At 43.7% G+C, this 20827-nt stretch overlaps 1 protein-coding gene across 4 annotated transcripts; it reads left to right on the top strand.

Annotated features, from left to right (window-relative positions):
- On the top strand, positions 1–20786 carry mfrp (membrane frizzled-related protein). 4 transcript variants are annotated; one of them, XM_026192093.1, is made up of 14 exons: positions 1–121; positions 14773–15079; positions 16322–16430; positions 16794–16931; positions 17146–17313; positions 17390–17609; positions 17996–18126; positions 18214–18339; positions 19023–19099; positions 19254–19402; positions 19523–19653; positions 19742–19876; positions 20107–20237; positions 20343–20786. In XM_026192093.1, the coding sequence occupies exons 2-14, from the start codon at positions 15026–15028 to the stop codon at positions 20565–20567; spliced, it is 1794 nt and encodes a 597-aa protein (XP_026047878.1). In that variant the 5' UTR covers positions 1–121; positions 14773–15025; the 3' UTR covers positions 20568–20786. The 4 variants fall into 4 exon arrangements, with proteins under 4 accessions (XP_026047878.1, XP_026047880.1, XP_026047879.1 ...); XM_026192095.1 differs by lacking the exon at positions 1–121 and adding an exon at positions 5103–5441 and having other exon boundaries at positions 14979–15079; XM_026192094.1 differs by lacking the exon at positions 1–121 and adding an exon at positions 5103–5441.
- Positions 20787–20827: the final 41 nt, after the last annotated feature.

Below are 20827 nucleotides of genomic sequence, written 5' to 3'. Positions count from 1 at the left end.
GGAGATTTCAACAACTTGGTGCCGTGTGACCCGGATCTTTGGTGTGCTGAGGAAGTGCAGATTTGGCTTTTTGGTGAGATCGTGGGGCGAGGTGAACAGAAGGCCGGCCTAAAACAGAAAGGTAAGCACAGCCTGTTGTATTATAAATACCAAATGTGCATATTGGGCTTTCCAAATTAATCTGTTCGCTGAGTCACATGTATTTTCACAGTAAATTTGTCGGTGTCTGGTTTTTGGCGCAAGATACTAACAACATAAGTTGAGGCTGAATTCCAGTGTGTTATGTAAACTGCTTCTACCGAGATACTAATAACATACTACGTTGGACTAGTTGCAGTAAACTGCTTCTACCGAGATACTAATAACATACTACGTTGGACTAGTTGCAGCCACTTTACCTTCCACATTTAATTTTGTCTAAGACTGGCTTCTGTAGCAATAATACGTTAGAATTTCTTCTGAAGACGCGGCCATTAGTCCAGTACATTGAAGTCGAGGTTTGTTTATTTTGTTTATGGTGTCAGTGACGTCCTGGCTTTTGCCGGCTATGAAATAGAAGTTGATTTAAGGAAAAGCAGATGCTGGCTTCACGGTGCAGTTGAACGCTGGCAACGCGAGAGCGAAACACGTCCGTAGGTTTGGTTTATGATACGGCCGTGTTCCGGTGGTGCGGCCGTGAAGTGCAGTAGTGGTTGGTGCTAATTTTAGTACATTGGATAGAGGTTTGACGGTGGTTTGTGGCGTCAGTCGAGTTTTAAGGGCTGCGGTCATAATACAAAGTAAAATTTTAGGTACATAGATTAGTAAAGAAATAAAAAGGTTAAAATTGTTGTGTGCCTGTCCCCTGACGAGTGAGAAATTAAAATAAAGAGGGAATTTGGAGCCACATAGAGATAGACGGGCATAATTGGGTGTATTACTCTGTGGTGTAATAAAAATAAAAAGGAGAGATAGTAAGAGGTGTGTAGTGGAGACTTATGGAGGAGTAGAGAGAGGAATGTGTTGGGAGACTGGCGTGCAGTTTACGTTGTCGAGGTAGGCGTGTTGCCTGCTTATCGGTTTAAAAGTGATGAAAATGAAATTAAAATAAATCTCTTAGTGTGTTAATACAGGAAGCTGCGGACCTGGACCAACTGCCCCCACAAGCACAGCGGCCGAAGCAAAATTATAGGTAATGGGAACCACACCCAGCACGAATCAGCAGCTGTGAAACAGACAGCAGCAAGGAGAGAATTAGAGGAGAAATTAAGAGAAGTTTTTAACTCATAAAATTGGGGCCAACGGACTTGTGGAGGTTGGGAAGGCGTCCGGAGCATCACAACAAAAAGGTGAAACAAAAACACACAAGTAGAGAAGTGTGAGAGAAAGGCTCCTTTTAAGGTAACGCCTAGTTTGAGAAAAAGTTAAAATTAACCTGCTTTTATACAAATGCACATACACGCAATGAAGAAACAGCTTACACTCATGAACACGTGAAGATTTTCCAGCAAGGTTAAAGAAAAATTAACATACTTAAATGATGAAGTCTATACATTACTGACAAAGAAACCCTCTGGGTTGCAGGACAACAATTTAACTAAAAAAAAAAAAGGGGACACTGGTCTAACCAACCAGGCAAGACACAACAAATTTAGGGGTTAAAAGATTCAAATTGTGACATGTTTTCTGCTGATTGATTACAAGTGATTACTGAATGAAAGAAAATTTCTTTTTGGGCTTTTAAACATGATCTTAAGAATTTTAACAGGTGCATGTTGTCCTGTCAAATTGGTGGGTTAGGAGTTGATTATATCGGGAGAGAAAAAAAAACAAAAAAAGGGGGAGAGAAGGCTGACACAGGGCCTGGTCCCGGTGTTTCTCCCCTCTCTTTGTAATACAGCCAACACAACATCATTTTCCTGTTCGTTTGCTTTTGTTTTTTGTCTGTTTTTGTTTTTTGTTTTTCTCTTTATGTTTAATTACAGGCTGCTTTGCCGGCCCTGAAAGCCGAGGCTGACTGGACTCCTGCTCTCCCCCATACGTGACACTGACCAAATGCTGCAACAGCTGGACCCACAACAACGACCTGAAAATGTCAACAGTGCTGCAGGAATGTGATCTCATGCAGACGAGACGGAGAGCACTAAACCTAAGGCCCGTTTCACTACACGGGGGAAAATTCCCAGACTGCGTCAGCTGACAGAGCTCAGCTGTGACGAGACGCCCGCCAAGCCCAGAGGAAAAGTAAGGCCGAGCAAAAGAATGCTGACCTTGATAACTTTGCATTCACACTGTGCAGGACAGTGATGGACCAACACGGATGATCGGGCGGCAAAAAGGGCGTGACCGAGACAGGAGGAGTAACTGAGGTCAGAAGGCACCTCAGAATGGACAAAAAAACACAGGAGAAGATGCAGGTTTCACCTGCGGTGAGCATGGACACTGGAGAAAGGACTGCCCCAATTGGGGTCAGAACCAGGACGGACAGAACTTTGAGCAGCAGCAGCAGCAATGGTCGCAAACAAACTGAAAAGGAGGAGGGCAGGACCCCAGGGCATGCTTCAGGCCGTGGTTTACCCAGAACACCAGAACAGGAAAGTGATGAACAAACACACACACACACACACACACACACACGTCTCCAAATACACAGATTCAGAATGAAGTGAAATACACACATGAACACGGGCACTCGTTGAGTGAGTGAGAAATGACACACACACACACACGCACACACACACATGGGAATGATGATCCACTGAGAAGTGATGCACACACATACACATGCACACGCTTGTGCAATGAAGAGTGATCCACACGCACACACACATACACGCTGATGCAATGAATAATGCTTTGCTTATGCTGATATGCAAAATGCTGCACACAAACATCCAGATGCATAATTTTATAAGGAGCCATTGATTACCATTGATTACTTAGAATGTGTTATATGTCACTCAGAGGGCATTTGTGTAGATTTTAGGAATAAGGTCTAAAACGGTTTGGTTATGAAAACAATGTCTGTGCGTGATGTCTGTTTATGGCTCAAGGCCTTGACTGAATTCTTTGCTGTGCTTCACACAGCCCTGATGAGGAACAGTGGCACAGAGTGAAAATGATGAATTAATAGGGTAAGTTTAGGTTGGAGTATGGCATTTTCTGTGATTGAGATCTAATTCAAGGAGGAACAAAAGGAGTTACGGCACCTGAGGTTCTCATTCCCACACAATATTGTCCCGGCAGGAAGCAAAACGTTCCTGTGAATTTCTGGTTGATTTTTTGGTTTTGCTTAGCGCTAGCTTGATGTTATCAGTGAGCTTTGGCTTGTGTTCTTTCTCGTAAGCGAGAGAGGGATAGCTTTATGCTGGACATGTCTGCAACGGGCCCTAGTTTGTGTTATTTTAGTAGTATTTTGTTGGTTATGTCTGTTTTTGTTTTTGTTACAGTGCACTGAGGAGAAAATCTGAGAGGTGTGATCCACCGGTGGTGATATGTTGATATTTTGGGAGTTCATGATTTAACAATCAGCTCTTTAAACCAGACCTGAAAGATTGAGGTTTAAAGCGCTATAAAATATTATTACTGTAAACAGTTGCAAAGTGTGTTTCTCCATGATTGTAATTGGCTTGGGAGAAATTCACTTATAGGGAACACTGAGAAGTTCTGAGTCTAAAAGGATTGCACCGAGTCAATCCGGCCCAAAAAACTGAGCATAACCATGTATAATATCCACTGAAGTTAAAAAGAGGTGCTTTGCAACATTAAACTGCAGTGTGCAGTACGCATTTTTCGGACCATAAGGTGCACGGGATTATAAGGCACATTAAGCGAAACAAAGCAGTCAGATAAATCAAACTTTATTAAACTCATTCTTCTTGCTTCCTCCACTTCTGTACCATTGATTCATTAAAACCCTTGGTAGAACCTGGGACCATTTCGTGGCCTTTCCGTTTTTTAATTCCACGCCATTTCCACTGTGTTTAATGGAGTATAGCCAAATTTTCAAACATGTATTTTTTTCCCATTTTATTTTAAAATTTCAGTCTGAGTTTTTTAAATGAGCTTAAATGGCTGAATAAAAGGCATACATCCACTATCGAACCTCGTGGCCGATTTGTGCCCCATTGAAACCCATTATAAACGCTATTTTTCACGCCAGAAAAATTACGGTCAAAGGGATCGTCAGGTTTCCAGCTTAGGTTTCGTTTTGGACTACAGGCCTTAGAGTTGTAATTTTTTTATTTGTCCACCGAGTGGCGCCCTTGCTCCACATGTGACGCCTGCTGGAACATACACACCTTCTCCAGCGGCCTGCTCGAGACAGATACCCGGAAAAGGCAGACTAATTTCCCGCGTACAGCAGCAGCTTGGCCCGCTGCTCGTTCCGGACCATTTTCTGACCTTAGGATCGTTTGAGGGTGCATTAATTTTTTTTAATCAACAGGAAATGACGTATTTGTTTTCACGTGGTAGCGGAAGTGTGTGCTGCAGACACGGGAACCGAACCATATGCTCCGGCGCTGCGCGAAACACACCCGCGGCAGAGGCACTCCTCCCCGGGGGAGCAGGAGCAGCAGCGCCGCCTGGGGACATTTTTGGCTTCTGCAAAAAAAATTAAAACCGGATCGAAATTAATGTTGGTGCCAATCTTTTGTCCATCTAAAGGCCTAATTATAATAACAATAAAATATTACTTCAAATGTTTTTTTTGGAAAATATTTTGTTTTATGTTTTATGTTTTTGGGGCAAAAAAAGCAGTGCGCTCATGTGACGAAACCGGGATATAAAGGGTTAAAATCCGCGAAATGTAATTAAAACTTGACATGAATATTTCAAGGAGAAGTAGGTCTAAAAGATTGGCTAATTTAAAGTGGAATAAAATATTAATATATAAATTTTTTATAGCACTTTTTGGGCGTGGTCGATAGTGTGCATTTTATGAAATGCGCTCCTGGAAAAAAAATAAAAGGCGATCGAAATGACTGTTGGTGCCAATCTTTAGTCCATCTAAAGGCCTAATTATAACAACAAACAAATATTACTTCAAATGTTTTTTTTGGAAAATATTTAGTTTTTTTGTTTTTTGGGGCTAAAAAAACAGGGCGCTCATGTAATAAAACTGGGATTTAAAGGGTTAAAACAATGAAAATATAATTAAAAGTTGATATGGATATTTTAAGCAGAAGTAGTTTTAAAAGACTGACTAATTTAAAGTAGAAAAAAATATTGATATATAACATTTTTAGAGCACTTTTGGGGCGGGACCATTTTTGGTCCCGAGGTTCACGAAAGGATGGGATTTTGAGGTTTTACCAACAGACACAAGGTGATGATGTCAGGAAGAAGAACTGACTGAAGATCACATTATGTAGGTGATTAATTATCTTTGCTGCAGGTTTGCTGGCTCTGATGCATCTTTTTACAGTTTTGGAAGAGAAACTAGGGATGGCAAAACACAGGTACACACACACACACACACACACACAACAGAAATGTTACCAAATAATAATTAACTCACCTCCGTTTTTTGTAGTTCCACTTGCCTTCTTATGAATCCTACAAGACACTGTTCTTTATATAGAGATCAGTATCATTAAATGCTGATCAGATATCAGTATTTGATGAAAGGTCTGCCCCTCACAAACTCCTCCCAGCTGACCCAGTTATAATGAGTTTGGTGGTAAAGATGTGTTGATAAAAATTATGAACCAAAACTTTTTTATCCATATTCTGTTTGCATTTAAAAAATATTGTTTACAGCACCATTTAATCTATTTAATAGCAGTATTTCAAAGCCCGAACTTATTTCAACATGAAATGCTATCACATATAGATTGTCTGCAGTCCAAAATCCAGTGTAACCTAAATTTGTTCCAGTATTATTCTTAAAGTGGTTTTAGCTGCAACACAAACAGTAAAGGCTTTAGAGTGAAAGTTGCTTATTTTTCTGGAATTGAAAACTCAGTTTCTATCTTTAGGGTTAAGACTGGAGTAAAGCCGTATCCATGCTGTACTGTTTAATCTTTTTTTTTTTTTTGTTGCCTGTCCCGTTTAGCTCTTTTGCCATCAGAATTGTTGTCTAAAGGCAAAGAAAGCACCACAGACTAGAAGTCCACTTGTTTGGTCTCTGTAAACAACTAGTCTGTCTGTTGTGGTGCTTGGGAAGTTGACGCCCTCTTGTGCTGCTAGGCAAAGGTCTCGAAAAGCATCTTGTCTCTCGCAGACTGTGAGGACACCCGAAGATGGTACTGCCTCCCACTTTTCTTGGTCTCTGGTCTTGGATCTCATGAACTTTTTGGCAACCCTCCAGACCCACGCCACGGTCCCAATCAGCCTTCTCAGGTTGCTGAATCGCCTTTCGTCGATTAGCTGTTGGGTTGCTACTCCTTGTGGTCTTCTCGACTCTACGTGTGCTGAGTCCTGAGCTGCCTTGATGTGGACTCTGGTAAGGACCGCAACAAAAGTCTTTTTCTGTAGCTTTGTGACCTTTTCTCGAGCTTGGGCAGCGACTTCTCCGGCGGATTTCTTCAGCCACTCATCTTCAGGAAGTTGGAGAAACTTTGGGACCGACTGCCACTCGGAGTCCTCGGTTAGGGCATCTGGACTGGCCCCTCTGGTGAGAATGTCTGCAATGTTTGCTGACCCAGGAATCCACCACCAATCTTGGACATCAGTGCTACTCTGGATTTCACCAACGCGGTTTGCGAAGAAGGTCTGGAAACCATAGCTCTCACGCTGGATTGCACCCAAGACGGTCTGGCTGTCAACGAGGTGGTACCATTTTTTGACCTGGATTCTGCAGTGTCTCTGGAAGTAGGTCTTCAGACGGGCAGCAAAGACTGCGCCACACATCTCTGCTTTAACAGGATCGCCTTTGTGATTGAGAGGCGTCAGTTTGGCTTTGGACTCTACTAGTCTCACAATGACACTATGGCTGCAGCTCCAGCGAAGGTACATCACTGCACCATAGGGATGGGTATCGAAAACCGGTTCTTGTTGAGAACCGGTTCCCACTGTTTCAATTCCTTGGAATCGTTTGCCATTTTTGCAAACGATTCCCTTATCGATTCCAGTCGCCCCGAATGACGTCACCACGTTGCGGAGCGTCATTTACCTGGCAGGAAACATGGCGCCTAAGCGGCTCAAACGCTCAAAAGTTTGATTATACTTTATGAGAACCGATGACAACAGGGCAACTTGCAAAGTAGATATTTCATTCAAGGGAGGAAACACTACGAATATGCAAAAGCATTTGCTCACAAAACACGCGATGACACGCGTTTTTAATTCCGCTCCGGACTCTCAACCCAGCAGCAGCGCTAACGTTTGCACGTCCTCTCCCGTTAATGCGGCAGGTAAATAATCAACTAACAGTGCATATTATGTTAGCACGATCTGCCTTATTACAAGACCTGCCATTACTGTACATGTAGGTGACCATGATGAGAGAGACAGACAGAGTCTGGCTGGCGCTCGCTGGCAGTTCTCGCTGCAGTCTACCGGTAGCGTCTCCTTTCAGGCCAGGATAGACTAATGTCACCGAGCAGTGTCTAAGTTTGTGGTCAAAGGCTTGCACCCATTTGCCACAGCAGATGCCCCCGATTTTTGATAAGTGAATGTGTTTAATTGTAGGCAGGGACATTACTGGATATTCTTGTGTAATTGCCACAGAACAATTTATGTTATACTTTGTTATTGCTACAGAAGAATGTTGCAGCTTTAAGGCAGGGATGACTCCTGGAGTTGCTTTCTCACTGCATATGCTTTATTTCACAATCAGATCGATTCGATAACAAAAACATACAGCAGCTCCTCTCCTACTCCTAGCCCTTCGCTGCGGTGGAAAAAAGAACGACTTCAATCCCCTTCAAGGAACATACGTACAAAATAGTTTTCCTGATACACCAATGGGGCGTTCAATGCCATCTTGTAAATATGAGTACTCTGGCAGAGTAACAGTTCAAATGAAAAATACACCAGAACAAACAAGCAAACAAAAAAAGAAGTGTGGGGTACCTTTGAACCAATGAACAAAGTATAACAATTTATACTTTTTAACATAACCCGACCCCGTCAATATGTGATATGTCTCACAAGAATATTTATTTTATTATTTTACATTTACAATTTTTTTTTCCTGGGGACCCTGTGACACCCCATTGAAGAGCCGTAGGCTGGATCTCTCAAGATCTCACTGTTGGGTTTGTAAGGCCATGTTACTCCTAAATTTCTATCTTGTTCAAAGAGAAGATATAAAACAAAGCTCTGAGCTAATCGACCTTAGTGTTCTCCTTTTTAAAAAAAAAAAAAAAAAGAATCGATAAGAGAATCGATAAAGAATCGAATCGTTAAACAGAATCGAAAATGGAATCGGAATCGTTAAAATCTTATCAATACCCATCCCTACTGCACCATATGCATGTTCACTGCCGTCAGAGAACGTGATGGCACTGGGCTCTGCACAAGGATCTGGTGGAGTCAGGGCTCTAGTGAAATGCAGTTTCTTCAGGTCAGCATACTCTTCCAGAAGCTTTATAGCGTCTTCTCGGAGGCCTTCAGACAAGGCTGCGTCCCATGTGTCTTCGAGGCAGTGCTTTACTTTTGCTTCTTGGAAAGCTCTTCTTACCAGGATGGCACCCTTTTGTTTGACGGGAGTCACTAGACCGAGTGGGTCGTATAGGCCGGAGACTTGGCTTAGCAGTTCTCGCCTGGTGAGTGGATCAGGTGTTTGCTCTCTGACTTCTTCTCTGAGCAGGTCTTGACCAAGGCGCATTTTCCTCCTTTTCTTTGAGAAGTTCACTGCAACCATGACATGAAGCTTGTCATCATTGATGGTGTAGCCAAGGCCAAGGGCTTTGTTGTCATCTTCCGTCAGCTGGTTCGGCAGGATCATAGTCTTTGGCTCTGATCGAGGCAACTCTTTCTTCGACTCCTCCCTCCCACTTTGACTGGAGTAGACCCAAGGCTTCATGTAGAATCCTCCAGCTCTCAGGATGTGCTCAATGTTGGCTGTTAGGCGTCTCAGATGGTCGAGGTCATTGTGTGATGTCAGGATGTCATCGACATAAGCATCTTCTTCCAGCACACTCTGCAACTTCCAACTCTGCAGGACTTCTTTGGACAGCTTCACTGCAGCTCTGCGGTTTACCATCTCATGAACTTGTGCAGCATAGGCCTTCTTCCATTCAGGTTCTTTAGATAGCTTCATCTCGGTTCTGATGAATGTTGCTTCTACTGCTCTCCTGTTATTTGACAAGGTTGCTGGATCTTCTACCCATGGGTATTTGGCATGCCAATGCGGTTCACTGTTGTGGTCATCTCCAGTTGAGTAAGTCAGGCCATTCCTCACGATCTCCATCTCCCTCTCTTCTGCAAGCGTCATTTCTTTACCCCCTGGCTGGCAGCTCCCACAACGACACCCTCCACATCTCGGCTGGCAAGCGGCTCCGATGCTTTCCCACCTCCACCACTTCAGAAAGTCTCTGCTGCTGCTACCTACCTATCTACCTGGTCAAAATAAAGTTGAGTGAAATTCAAAGTCTGGTCTTTTTCAAGTGTGGGCACCTCACAGTCAGAGAACACTTGACAATGCCCAATGGATTTACTTTACCAAATTGACCATCCCAGCCTTGCCGTAATGGTCCATTTGATTCACCTTTTATTGTTTAGTTTATTTTCACTTGCTGAATACGGGACAGACTTGACTGGGGGAAAGAAGGGGATAAAGAAAGAGGGAAAGAGAAACAGCTGAGAAGAGGGACGGGGGAGAAGGGCAAAAGACAAAAACCAACAGAACGGGCAGAGGGGAAAAAAAAAAGGAAAAAAATGCATATATCGATCACCTGCTGAGAAAGAAAAAAGAAAACAAGCAGAAGAGAACAAGAGTAATAGAATAAACAACATCACAATGATATATGGGAATATGACAGTAAATACTAAATATTAAACATTATTGTGCAGCACATAAGATCAACAGAACACAGTGTGCTTTGAGTTAGGAGCCAAAAAGGGTGTAGTTTGTGGGTGTCATCACCCGTGTGTACACCTGTGAGCATGGACGCGCTTGTGTTTTTTTAAAAGGTTCCTTCATGTAATGATCTGCTAGAGGGTGTGGGGGGGGCCACAGCCCCGTCCTCCAGGGCATGAAGCAGGTATGGAGGAGATCAAAACTCCAGACATCCAGAGGCCCCCAGAACACAAGAGACCAAGGAAGATCAACAGAGGGGCAGCCGCGCCACTGTCCCAGAAAGAGCTGAGGAGAGTCCCAGATGAGGGCTCACTCAGCAGCCGCGGAGCAGAAGCCAGGGGGAGTTGCAGTGACGCGCCCGTGAGCTCCGCCGGCAGCCAGCCGTGCCTGAGTGACCGAGCCCCAGGCCGAGAGGCCGGGGCCACCCCACCTCCGAAGTGGCCCGAGCGAGCCCCAGGCTCCAGGCCCCGACAAGCGGCCGCCAAGGAGTGAGCCGGTGTGTACCTGGACGCCCATCCCCGGACACAAAGAACCACCAACGCACCGATGTCTGAGGGAGTCCGCCACTGGCAGGGGAAGTGGTGGTAGGGGGAGATAGGCCTCCAAACCTTGAGGGCCCGAGATGTCCCCAGAGAGGTGGCGTCTGACACCCAACCTGACATATAGACACAGACATACAGGCACACACATATACAAACATCCATTCCCCCCCTCATGCTCTCATATGCACTTACTCCACACTCAACCAACGTGGAGACAGACATGAAGAGACGCTGTACACACGATCACACTCCCCAAGCGTACTCTACGACCCGGGTCTAGGTACCCTTGCCCCTGGAGGGGGGAACTGCACCCAGACCCAGGTGGTGTTACCCTTTTCCCTGCGGTGGGGGGAGGCAGACCGCCCCGACTCCGCAGCAGCAGGGAGGCCCCACACTCCAGACCACAGTCGGACGGCCAACTCCTCCTCCTAGCCCCCCCGCTCCAGCAGGCCGCAGAGAATGGGGGTGAGAGAAGACTCCAAACCTCCCTCCACCCGCTCATTGTAGTGTTGATGCATGTGTGTTCTAAGGTGCATTGAAAACCCAGGCGGGCATGGAGCTACCTGCCAGAGAGCAGCAGGTAAGCGCACGGTCCCTCCTGCTAGCCCTCAATGCCTACGTGTATTTAAAATTGAGAGGTGGGCAACGACACCAGGGGTGAGGTGTACACCCTGATGGTAATTTGGAGTCCGTGTATCGTGCCCACCCCCAAGATCCTATATGTATGTGTAATGAGAGTGTGAGTAATGTGAATGTCTAAGTTGTGGGATAAAATTGAGGCTCCTCCCAAACTCCTCCCATCTGCTCCCAATAACTGAGATGTCATATAAGATGTATAAGGAGTTTCATGAGTTTCAAATGAGTAATAAAAAAAACTAAAGTCAAAGTAGAATGGCTACACCACATGATTTCCCAGAAACCATGTGACTTAAGTTTCACCTTATTGATAAGCTCATTTATACACAGCCTATGATGGATTGAACAGCTGTTTCCAACAAATCTGTACAGCTGTGGACAAAAGTTGTCAGTGACACAAAGTTTGTTTTGCAGTTGTTTTTCTTTTGTTTTTTGTTTTTTTGTTTTTTACACCTTTCTACACTGTAAAATCTAATTAGTTCCCAGAACTTTAAATAAATTATTCAAACTTGTTGCCCAAAAAGACTAAGTAAAGGTCATTTAAGATAACTAAGTTAGGGCAACTTATGATGTTGCGAAGAACAAACATGGGAAATTCAAAAGTTTCAAAACCTTTTTTTTGTAGCAAATAAATGTTAAAAATTGTTTTAACAGTGGTGCCACCACCAGTACTTTGCTCACAACTGTACTCACTGTAATCAAGTGTTAAAAAGGTGCAGTACAGGCTCTGCTATTACCTGAGTAATTAATAAATCTCACTTTGGAAGACCAAAATCTTTCATAGAAAGATCAGCCATTGTTTCATGTTGAAGATGTTTGGAATAAACATTCTAGGTTCGAGACCATATTGCCATTATCATATTAATTTACATATTATTATAATAAGTTAGATAAGAGATAACATTTCAGACATAGATATCAGGTATGCGTACATGAATGTCCACGTTAATTAAATGTACAGAACTGTGTGGAGAAACGAGAGAGAATCCATCCTAACTAAAGTGAGTGAGGGATGTTTCTGTGTTTGCAGGATGGTAAATAAGGTGTGACACTTTGGAACATTTTTATTCAGAAATAAGATACCAGCACCCCACATAGCAAAACTGGTATTGCCCGGATCTGGCCCACACAATGTGCCTACACATGGCCCACATACCGCAAAGAATGATGGCCCTTTGGTGGCCCACACAATGTGCCTACACATGGCCCACATACCGCAAAGAATGATGGCCCTTTGGTAGCCCACACATGGACCAGCTGCAGACACACTGGTGGTCCTGTGCTGGCCCAGCTTCAGCTCTGGCTCCAGATGTCAGCCTAATGTGTACCTTAATCAAGCCACGTAATAACAACATGTGCCGGAACATAATAGTGCAAAAGGAACATGACGTGCTTCCTAAGTACTATCATACTCTTGACATGCAAACTGGAGGAGCCAGGGATCGAACCACTAGCCTTCCAATCAGGTGACCTGCTGTACCTCCTGAGCTACATCCAGCCTGTGGTAGACGTGCATAAACCCTCACTAGGTTTTGGATAAAGTGTACACTCACAAACCTGTCAAATCTGCATTTAAAACGTTGGCTACCATAGCAGTATAGTATTGCAACGTGGCATTTGGGTCTTCTAACTAAAATTGGAAAATAGGAACATAAATAGTGCCTCATTGCCAGACCTGGCCCACATCTGGTAGACATACACCCGGCCATGACACCAGTCAGTCAGAAGTGACAGCTTGATGGCAGATCTGGGCCAGGCCTGATTTCTATGAGCCTGGGCGACATAAACAAAACTACAATTGAGCCAGATATGGCATGCCATCACATAGACAGTGCCATCTATGCCAGGCCTGGCCCATATCTGGTGTCAAGCCAGCAGTGCTGGCTTGACACCAGATCCGTGCCAGACCTGCATGCAATGTGGGACCCTGCATCACAGCTCCCAACATTAATGTGACAGCATATTTAACCTCCCAAGACCTGAACTCTTTCATGGCCTGCATTTTTAACTTTTCTTTGCTATTTGGGCTGATTGGGACCTGATGAGTGTAAAAACAAAGAATTACCTGATTTTTTTTTTTTATCTGATCTTTGTTTCTGAGAAAAATTAGATCCACATAAGAGGAAATTTGTTTTAAATTTTGATAGACCAGTGGCGTTACAGTAACTACGTTATTATTGTGGTAACGAGCACGGTAACTAGTTACTATCACCAAAATCAGGAACGCGTTAGTCGTTACTGGGATTTAGATAGGGTCGTTACTCATTACTTCGTATGGTGGCTATCACGGAGCTTCCACAGATTCAGTAACATTAGTAAGTGGTGGAGGCCAGCAGGTGGATGAGAGAAAGGGGACAGAAGGAAGAGAGACCCGAGGCAGCCGCCGGTGTGAACTGAACTTCAGGTAAGAAGTTATGACCTGCAGTCTCTCTGGGTCAGATATAAACCAAGTTTAGGTGGAGTTTATTTTCGTTATTCTGACTTTTTCCGTACTGCGTGCTAGCTAGCATGACGGAGTTTCTATACAGCTGGGTGGGTGCTATGATGTTAATGATGTTGAACTTTATTTTGTTCATAAGGTTAATTATTAGAGTTGCCAACCGTCCTGTAAAAAACAGAAACATCTGGTATTCAGAGCGTTTTGTATTGTGGTGAAAAGGAACAGTTTGTCCTGTACTTCAGCTACAATGAAAAAGACACAAAGCTGGAGTTATTGAGTGTCTTAGCTGCAGAGGTGCCTCTTTTTCTCTCATTCTCCCCCCTCCCTCTCCTGTTTCTACTTCAATCATGAAACTGATCAATGATCAGCTTATCGGCTTTTCTCTCAACTGTATTTATAAAGCACTTTGAAACAGTAAATGCTGACCAAACATTAAGGACAGAATAAAATTACAGAAAAATAAATAAAATAAAATAATAAAACACAAACATGAATAAATAATAATAATAATAATTGATCCAAAAAATAAAAATATATATTTAAAACACAGAAGGTCCATAAAAAGCACAATTTAATTAAAACAATTAAACTAAAACCAATTTTTTTTACATTGTTTTTTAAATGTTTTAATTTTAAAAAAAGAAAGAGATTAGACCTTAAAAACCCCCACAAATATCATAAATCACTTCTTTTCAGATGATCAGTTTTTGGCACAACACACAGTTTCAGATCTCACAATCAGATGTCACTCCTGCTTCTCCACACTGAACGCTGCCGTCGTTGCTATGGTGCCATCTTACCCAGAATCCGTGTTAGATGACTGAGACTGCTCCGTTTCTGCAGCAGCGTTCTCGTGTGTTTGCTCACTCGGCTGTGCGCAGGTGCACATTTCAGTGAAACATTTTAGGAGCTTAAACCATCATTAAGGGGATTACCGAGATTTAACAGGGACCCCCGCACCTCCACCCCAACCCCATCTTTGGCATTCCTTGTCCTTCTTCCCGCCTCCTCCAGGGCTCAGTCCTCTCACCTGACAAGGATTTGCTCAGCAATGTGAGCAAGTGTCTAAAACCTTTTTAACCAGGCACACAAACACACGTAAAAGAAAATAATAATAATTACTGCGATAAACTAGACAGACAGCAACCACAGTCATCTCTACTGCTGAAGATCAGAATTTGATTGTACTTTTCTCTCATTTCTAGCAGTGTTTAGGCCCCATTTTTGATGGGGTCTAAACAAAGGACTGTGCTGTGCTGGGGGATTGAGCGCTGTAGGCTTTCACAGCTCATGTGGAGGTTTGCAGTCAGGGCAAAAAAGTGAACAATGACAAGAAAACTCAGGGGACCATCTTTAAAATTCCCTCGCGGATAAAAGGATATCTTCAGGATCATATCCCAAATGTTTTCAGAACAACATTGGAGTCTTTAAGAAGAGGAGCGCACTGAGAGAGTAAAGATGTCTGAACTCAGCCAAGTCGCTGTATACCCTGACTCCTCAGACATTTATAAGGTGAGTAGGATATGTTGATTTTGACTCCCCATGTTTTTGGATTTTAACCGGATATGTTATGGAGCTACGGCGCCAATTTTCCTGGTTGTAGTTGGATTACCAAACTGGGCAAATGTTCTAAAGGCTCAGATCTCGTGCTTTAGTCAGCATCACTTGGACTTTAGTAATTTGTAGAAAGGCCTTATATCAAAATCTAGTTTTAAGAGCTTAAGTAGTTTGGTTTGACAAAACAATCTCAGCTCAAGGCTGCCGTCGAGCTTGTTTTCCACAGCTGTCAGCCTTTAGAGTAAAGCCATTCAGCTGTTGTGGAGATTAATCTGTTAAGGGTTTCACTTCAGATGATGAAGACTGGGTAATATTGTTGAAACAAGAATAGAAAGGTAGTCCAGTGTAAAATGTCTGCACATTAAGTGAGCCGCTAATAGGCTTAAGAGACGATGTTGGCAGTTATTGTCCTGCACATTCTGCCTCTGCTTTGAAACATGTATTTGTCGTCTAGAAAACAAACTTTTGCTGTTTGAGTATACTGCAAATATATCTATGCCCACTGTGTGGCTTTGCAAACTCTGGCTCTTTCCTGGACATTTCTTATGATACTATAATGATTTGTTTGCTTTTTTGAATTTTTACAAAACAGCAATGTGAGAAAAGTGTCTAAGCACACTGGTAATCTCACAAAGAAGTTCTTACCCGGTCATAGGTCATAGTTTAGTTTCTGTAACTTTTTCTCATTGCTGTTTTTTTTTTTTCTTTTAGCAAGTGGCTAACTTTATAGCTATAACAAAGAGCAGGGTTCCCACGCAAACATCAGACACAATCAATAACATATAGAAGCTGTTTACACTACTGAAAAACAAATTTTTATATCTCAAACTTTCAACTCATTAACACAAGCTTCTGAGAAAATAATTTGAAATTTTTCAGTGATGCAGTTAGAATATCCTTTTTTTTTTTTTGTAGCAAAAACTAACTTCCACAGTAACTAGCTGGTTAACATACCTGGACATTTAGCCACAAAGGAGTCAGATATCTGGCTAACCAGATCTGAAGGTAATGATGGGTCAGTGTCATATGAAATGTTACATGTAACCCGACCAGTAGTGAAATGGAACCATAAGATGTGTGTGTTCTAATAACTGAAGGTGTGTTTTGTTGCTTTTTATTTGAAAGCAGAGGAAGAGTTTAAAAAAGCTTTTTTTTAAAACCAGCACTTGTGTGAATCTTTGATTTTTACATCCGCAGAATGTCTTTTGCAATCCCGCCTTTGAGCTGGAGGGGGAGAAGGAGGAGAGGGTGGAGGGATTCAGGACAGCCTCTTCTACTCCTGAGCCAATCAAACCACCAGGACCAAGTGAGTCAGCCAATCAGCTTGCTGCTTCTTGTGCCTCTACCCTAACGGGATCATTTTATCACTTAAGCTCAGTTTTCTTGAAATATAGGTAAATGTGGCCTCATGATAATTGTACTCAAGTTGTAAAAAGTGTACAGTTGATGCCTTCTTTAGCTGTTCTCAAAGGAAACAAATCCCATAAACATATCATAGTGATGTCATCAGGGTTATGTCAACTTTAAATAGACGTGGTGAGTTTGGAAGTTTTCAGTGATGTCCTTATTTCCAAATGAATGCATTTCCCAGAATACAGTTCTTGAAAAACAAAAAAGAAAACAAAGTGGGGGGAAAAGAGATTACAGATGTACTATGCATTTCTTTCAGGCCTAGTCTGGGGATTTTTCGGTGTGTGTGTGATGCGTGTGCGTGCTCCGGGCTGCGGTTGGGGGGTGGTAGTGGTCTCTGCTGCTGTCCTGCTCCTATTAGCAGCCCTAGGACTGATGCTGGTCCTCATTCTCACACGTGAGTCACTGCTGCACATCAACTGCTTCATTACCACAATCTCAAACTGATTAAAAGTATTGAGTGATTTCATAAACCCAGGATCCATGCTAAAACCTCAAAGTACACCATGAACTCACAGATACTGGAGTTTAAAGGTTTCTCAGCATGACTAGTGCTCTCACTGCACATCATAAAAATCTTCTGACCCAGATGTATTTGCTTCCTTATTTAGAGATAAAGAACCAGGCAGTGGAGGATCAGGTGCTGACCACTGCCACTTCAGGCCTACAGCATGCAGGAGATGGACAGTCCCAAGCTTTACCTACAGTCCCTATCAATAGAAGTAAAGAGGACAGTACAGCTGCACCACAACCTGCCAGAATCCCTCCATCTGAACCAAGTAGGTCTGGCCTCTCTACCCAAAATACTTTTTGTTGACCTAAGACACAAGGTCTCTCCCTCTCTCTGCCTCTCAGGATGTGGAGGTGTTTTAACTGACACTGAAGGAAGTTTCAGCTCTCCAAATCACCCTGCGTCCTACCCCCCAAACTCGCTGTGTGTGTGGGTGATTCAGGTCCCGCCCCCCTACCTGGTCCAGATTCATGTCTCCTCTTTGACTGTGGAGGGACCCTCTCCTTGCCTGTTTGACTGGGTGGAGGTGCGGGAGCAGATCGAGCAGACTTCTGTGGTCACCAGGTCAGCGATCATGAAGCATACCTTCTTATGAACATCATTCACACCTCCATATTTCCACAAGCAACATTTTTATACACAATCAGAGTAGGAGCATTATGCTGTTTCACTAAACTGCTGATAGATGGCGCCAAAAGCCCGTGCATCATTGGAAAGCGTTTCCATGTACTGAAGGGTTTTTGGAAATTTTGTACGTATCAACACGTTGACCTTTTTGCTCACATTCCTGGACAGTGTCGTAACGTGATTCATTAAATTCCTCTAACTACGTAACACATTTCCTGCTTACAAATCCTTTTAAGAATTTATAGCTGCATGGCTCAGGCACAAAGTTCAATCCAAAGCTGAACAAGAATGAGACTGATCAAAAACAAATGTCTCCCTTGCAGGTTCTGTGGTAACGTAGCGCCACCGACGGCCAACACAAACAGCAGTACGGTGTGGGTCACCTTCCACTCTGATGGCAGCATCGCAGGCAACGGCTTCACTGCCCAGTACAGGGCGGTACTCCCCGGACACAGTCAGTAGCCTGCATCTGGGAGCACAAGCGTTCACTCTTGTATATGTTTTGCAACAATGTTCAAGTTAGCACATTGTGTTTTCTCAGAAAGCTGCTCCAGAGAAGAGTTCATGTGCGACGGCGGCCGCTGCCTGCTGCCTGTGTCTGTGTGCGACGGTCATCCAAACTGCCACGACCAGATGGACGAGGCAAACTGCAGCCACAAGCACAAGGGTGAGAGTCCACATATGGAACTAAAACAGAAACAGGAAAGGTCAAAGGTCACAATTCAACTCACTTTTATTTATATAACATTGGATCACAACTGTCACCTCAAGGTGCTTTATATTGGAAGATGAAGACCCTGCAATAACAGAGAAAATCCCAACAATCAGATGAACCCCTACGAGCAAACACTTGATAACAGTTGGAAGGAAAAACTCCCTTTTAACAGGAAGAAACCTCCAGCAGAACCACAATCAGGGAGGGGCGGCCATCATCTGCATCAAGAGAATCCCCCAGCAGTTAGCCTAGTCTACTGCAGTGTAGCTAAGGGGGGATCCAGGGCCACCTGATCAATCCCTAACTATAAGATATAACAAAAAGGAAAGTGCTAAACCTAATCTTAAAAGTGGAGAGGGTGTCTGTCTCCCGAGTCCAAACTGGCAGCTGGTTCCATTGAATAGAGGCCTGAAAGCTGAAGGCTCTGCCTCCTTTTCTGCTTTTTAAATACCCTAGGAACCACAAGTAAACCAGCAGTCTGAGAGCAAAGTGCCCTATTGGGTTGATATGGTACTATGAGGTCTTGAAGAAAACATGGGGTCTGATTATTCAAGACCTTGTATATGCGGAGAAGGATTTACTTCAATTCTGGGATTAACAGGGAGCCACTGAAGAGATGCTTTTCTTTTTCACAGAATGCGGTGGGCAGAAGATTGGGCCGTATGGTTACCTGGCAAGTCCAAACCACCCCGGGCCTTACCCTCACCAGCAGGTTACATTCTAAACCATTCAAACTGAAAAATAATCCTAATAGTAATTGAAAACACCAAAATTATAAAGATTCAGAAGTACTTCCACATGCATAACACATTCTCAGTCCGACAGCCACACCACGCAGTTTTCTCCACTAATCTGATGTTTTCCAGTTGTGTATATGGCATATATCTGTTGAGGAGGGTCACGTGATCACGCTGAGCTTCAGAAACTTCAGCCTGGAGACTCAGGATGTGTGTGAGTTTGACTATGTGGAGGTGCATGATAGCGTCAGCACCGGAGCTGGAAGAGTCCTCGGAAGGTGAGAAGTGCCACAGTCTTTAATTCTGAGGGTAACTAAGGACAAACACATTTACCTTCATGCTAGTTAAACAACCAGTTTTCTGGAGTACCTTTTGTGTCTCTTCTCCCTTTGTGCCAGGTTTTGTGGTACCACCTTCCCCCCAGAGCTGACCTCCTCTGGCCCTCACATGACAGTGGTGTTTGTGGCTGATGAGGGAGTGGCCGACAGTGGCTTCAATGTAACATACCAGGCTGTGTCTGTGCTGGGCAGTGAGTTTTCATACTTTAATATTACTTTTTTTTTTTTTTTTGCATTAGCTTTCTATAAACCTCTTTTACATCCTTTTTATTTTTAAAGGGACATGCGGCCCCAGGCAGTTCGCCTGCAGCACAGGGGAGTGTGTTCAGCAGCAGTGGCTGTGTGACGGCTGGAACGACTGCCCCGATGGTGCGGATGAACAGGGCTGTGGCAACTCCACCTATCCTCCCTTTAGTGAGTCTGGTTTATCTCTGACCTCAATCACAGCCAGTTTTTGTTTCCACTGCCAATGAAAAGCAGCAGGAAGAAACTTAAGTGTTGAAATAACAGGAATTGCCGATGGCTTCATATTCTGAGAAAACCACCAAATAGAAATGTTACCACTTTTCACCTCTATGTCGACATGGTTTTGTGGTTTCTATTTGTAAGTGTTTCTCTGAATGAATAATTTCCTCTCATGAAAGTAGCCTCGTCTTGTGAGCACATTGAAGTAGAGATGTGTCGGGGCCTCAGCTACAACTTCACCTCATTCCCCAACATCTGGCTGTCCATTGCTGACCAGAGAGAAGCGGCCACCCTCCTGGGACAGTATCGGGTAAAAGTCACATCAAAAAGCTTCATCAGACATCTGGAGCTGTAGCTGGCAACTGTTTCAAACCAGGCATCGAACCATCCTCCCTCCCCTCCTTTTGTCATCCAGGTGCTGATGGAGCTGGCGTGCTTTGAGCCTCTGCAGAGGCTGGTTTGTGGGATGTTTCTGCCCCAGTGTAGTCCTCAGGGCGGCGTCCTCCAACCCTGCCGCTCAGTCTGCTCCTCGGCCGAGCAGCAATGCAGCCAAGCCCTGGATCTCTTTTCCTTCAGCTGGCCCTTCAACTGCCACCTTCTCCCAGACTCACAGGACCCCTTGGAGTGCTCACTGCCTTGAAGCTGGGACAGTCCAGTTACCTTTGAGATCATAATCAGGCCCAGGCAGGAAATACCAGAGCGTTCGAGGACCTTACTTACCTTAGTGGAAACAAAGGTTTACAGTTTTAAACACAGTTTGTAATACATGTGCTCAGTATATATGAGACCACATGCAGTTTTAAAGTAGACAGCTAAGTAAAATGAAAGCTTTCGATCTCCAACGGGAATCAGACTGTTTTACTGTAAATTGCTGTATTTATTTAATGCTTTGATGTCAAT

This window comes from Astatotilapia calliptera, chromosome 14 (assembly GCF_900246225.1).
Source record: "Astatotilapia calliptera chromosome 14, fAstCal1.2, whole genome shotgun sequence".
In the NCBI taxonomy this organism is placed as follows: domain Eukaryota; kingdom Metazoa; phylum Chordata; class Actinopteri; order Cichliformes; family Cichlidae; genus Astatotilapia; species Astatotilapia calliptera.
The sequence above is the reverse complement of the archived record's forward strand: the minus strand, read 5'-3'. Positions and strand labels throughout refer to the sequence as shown.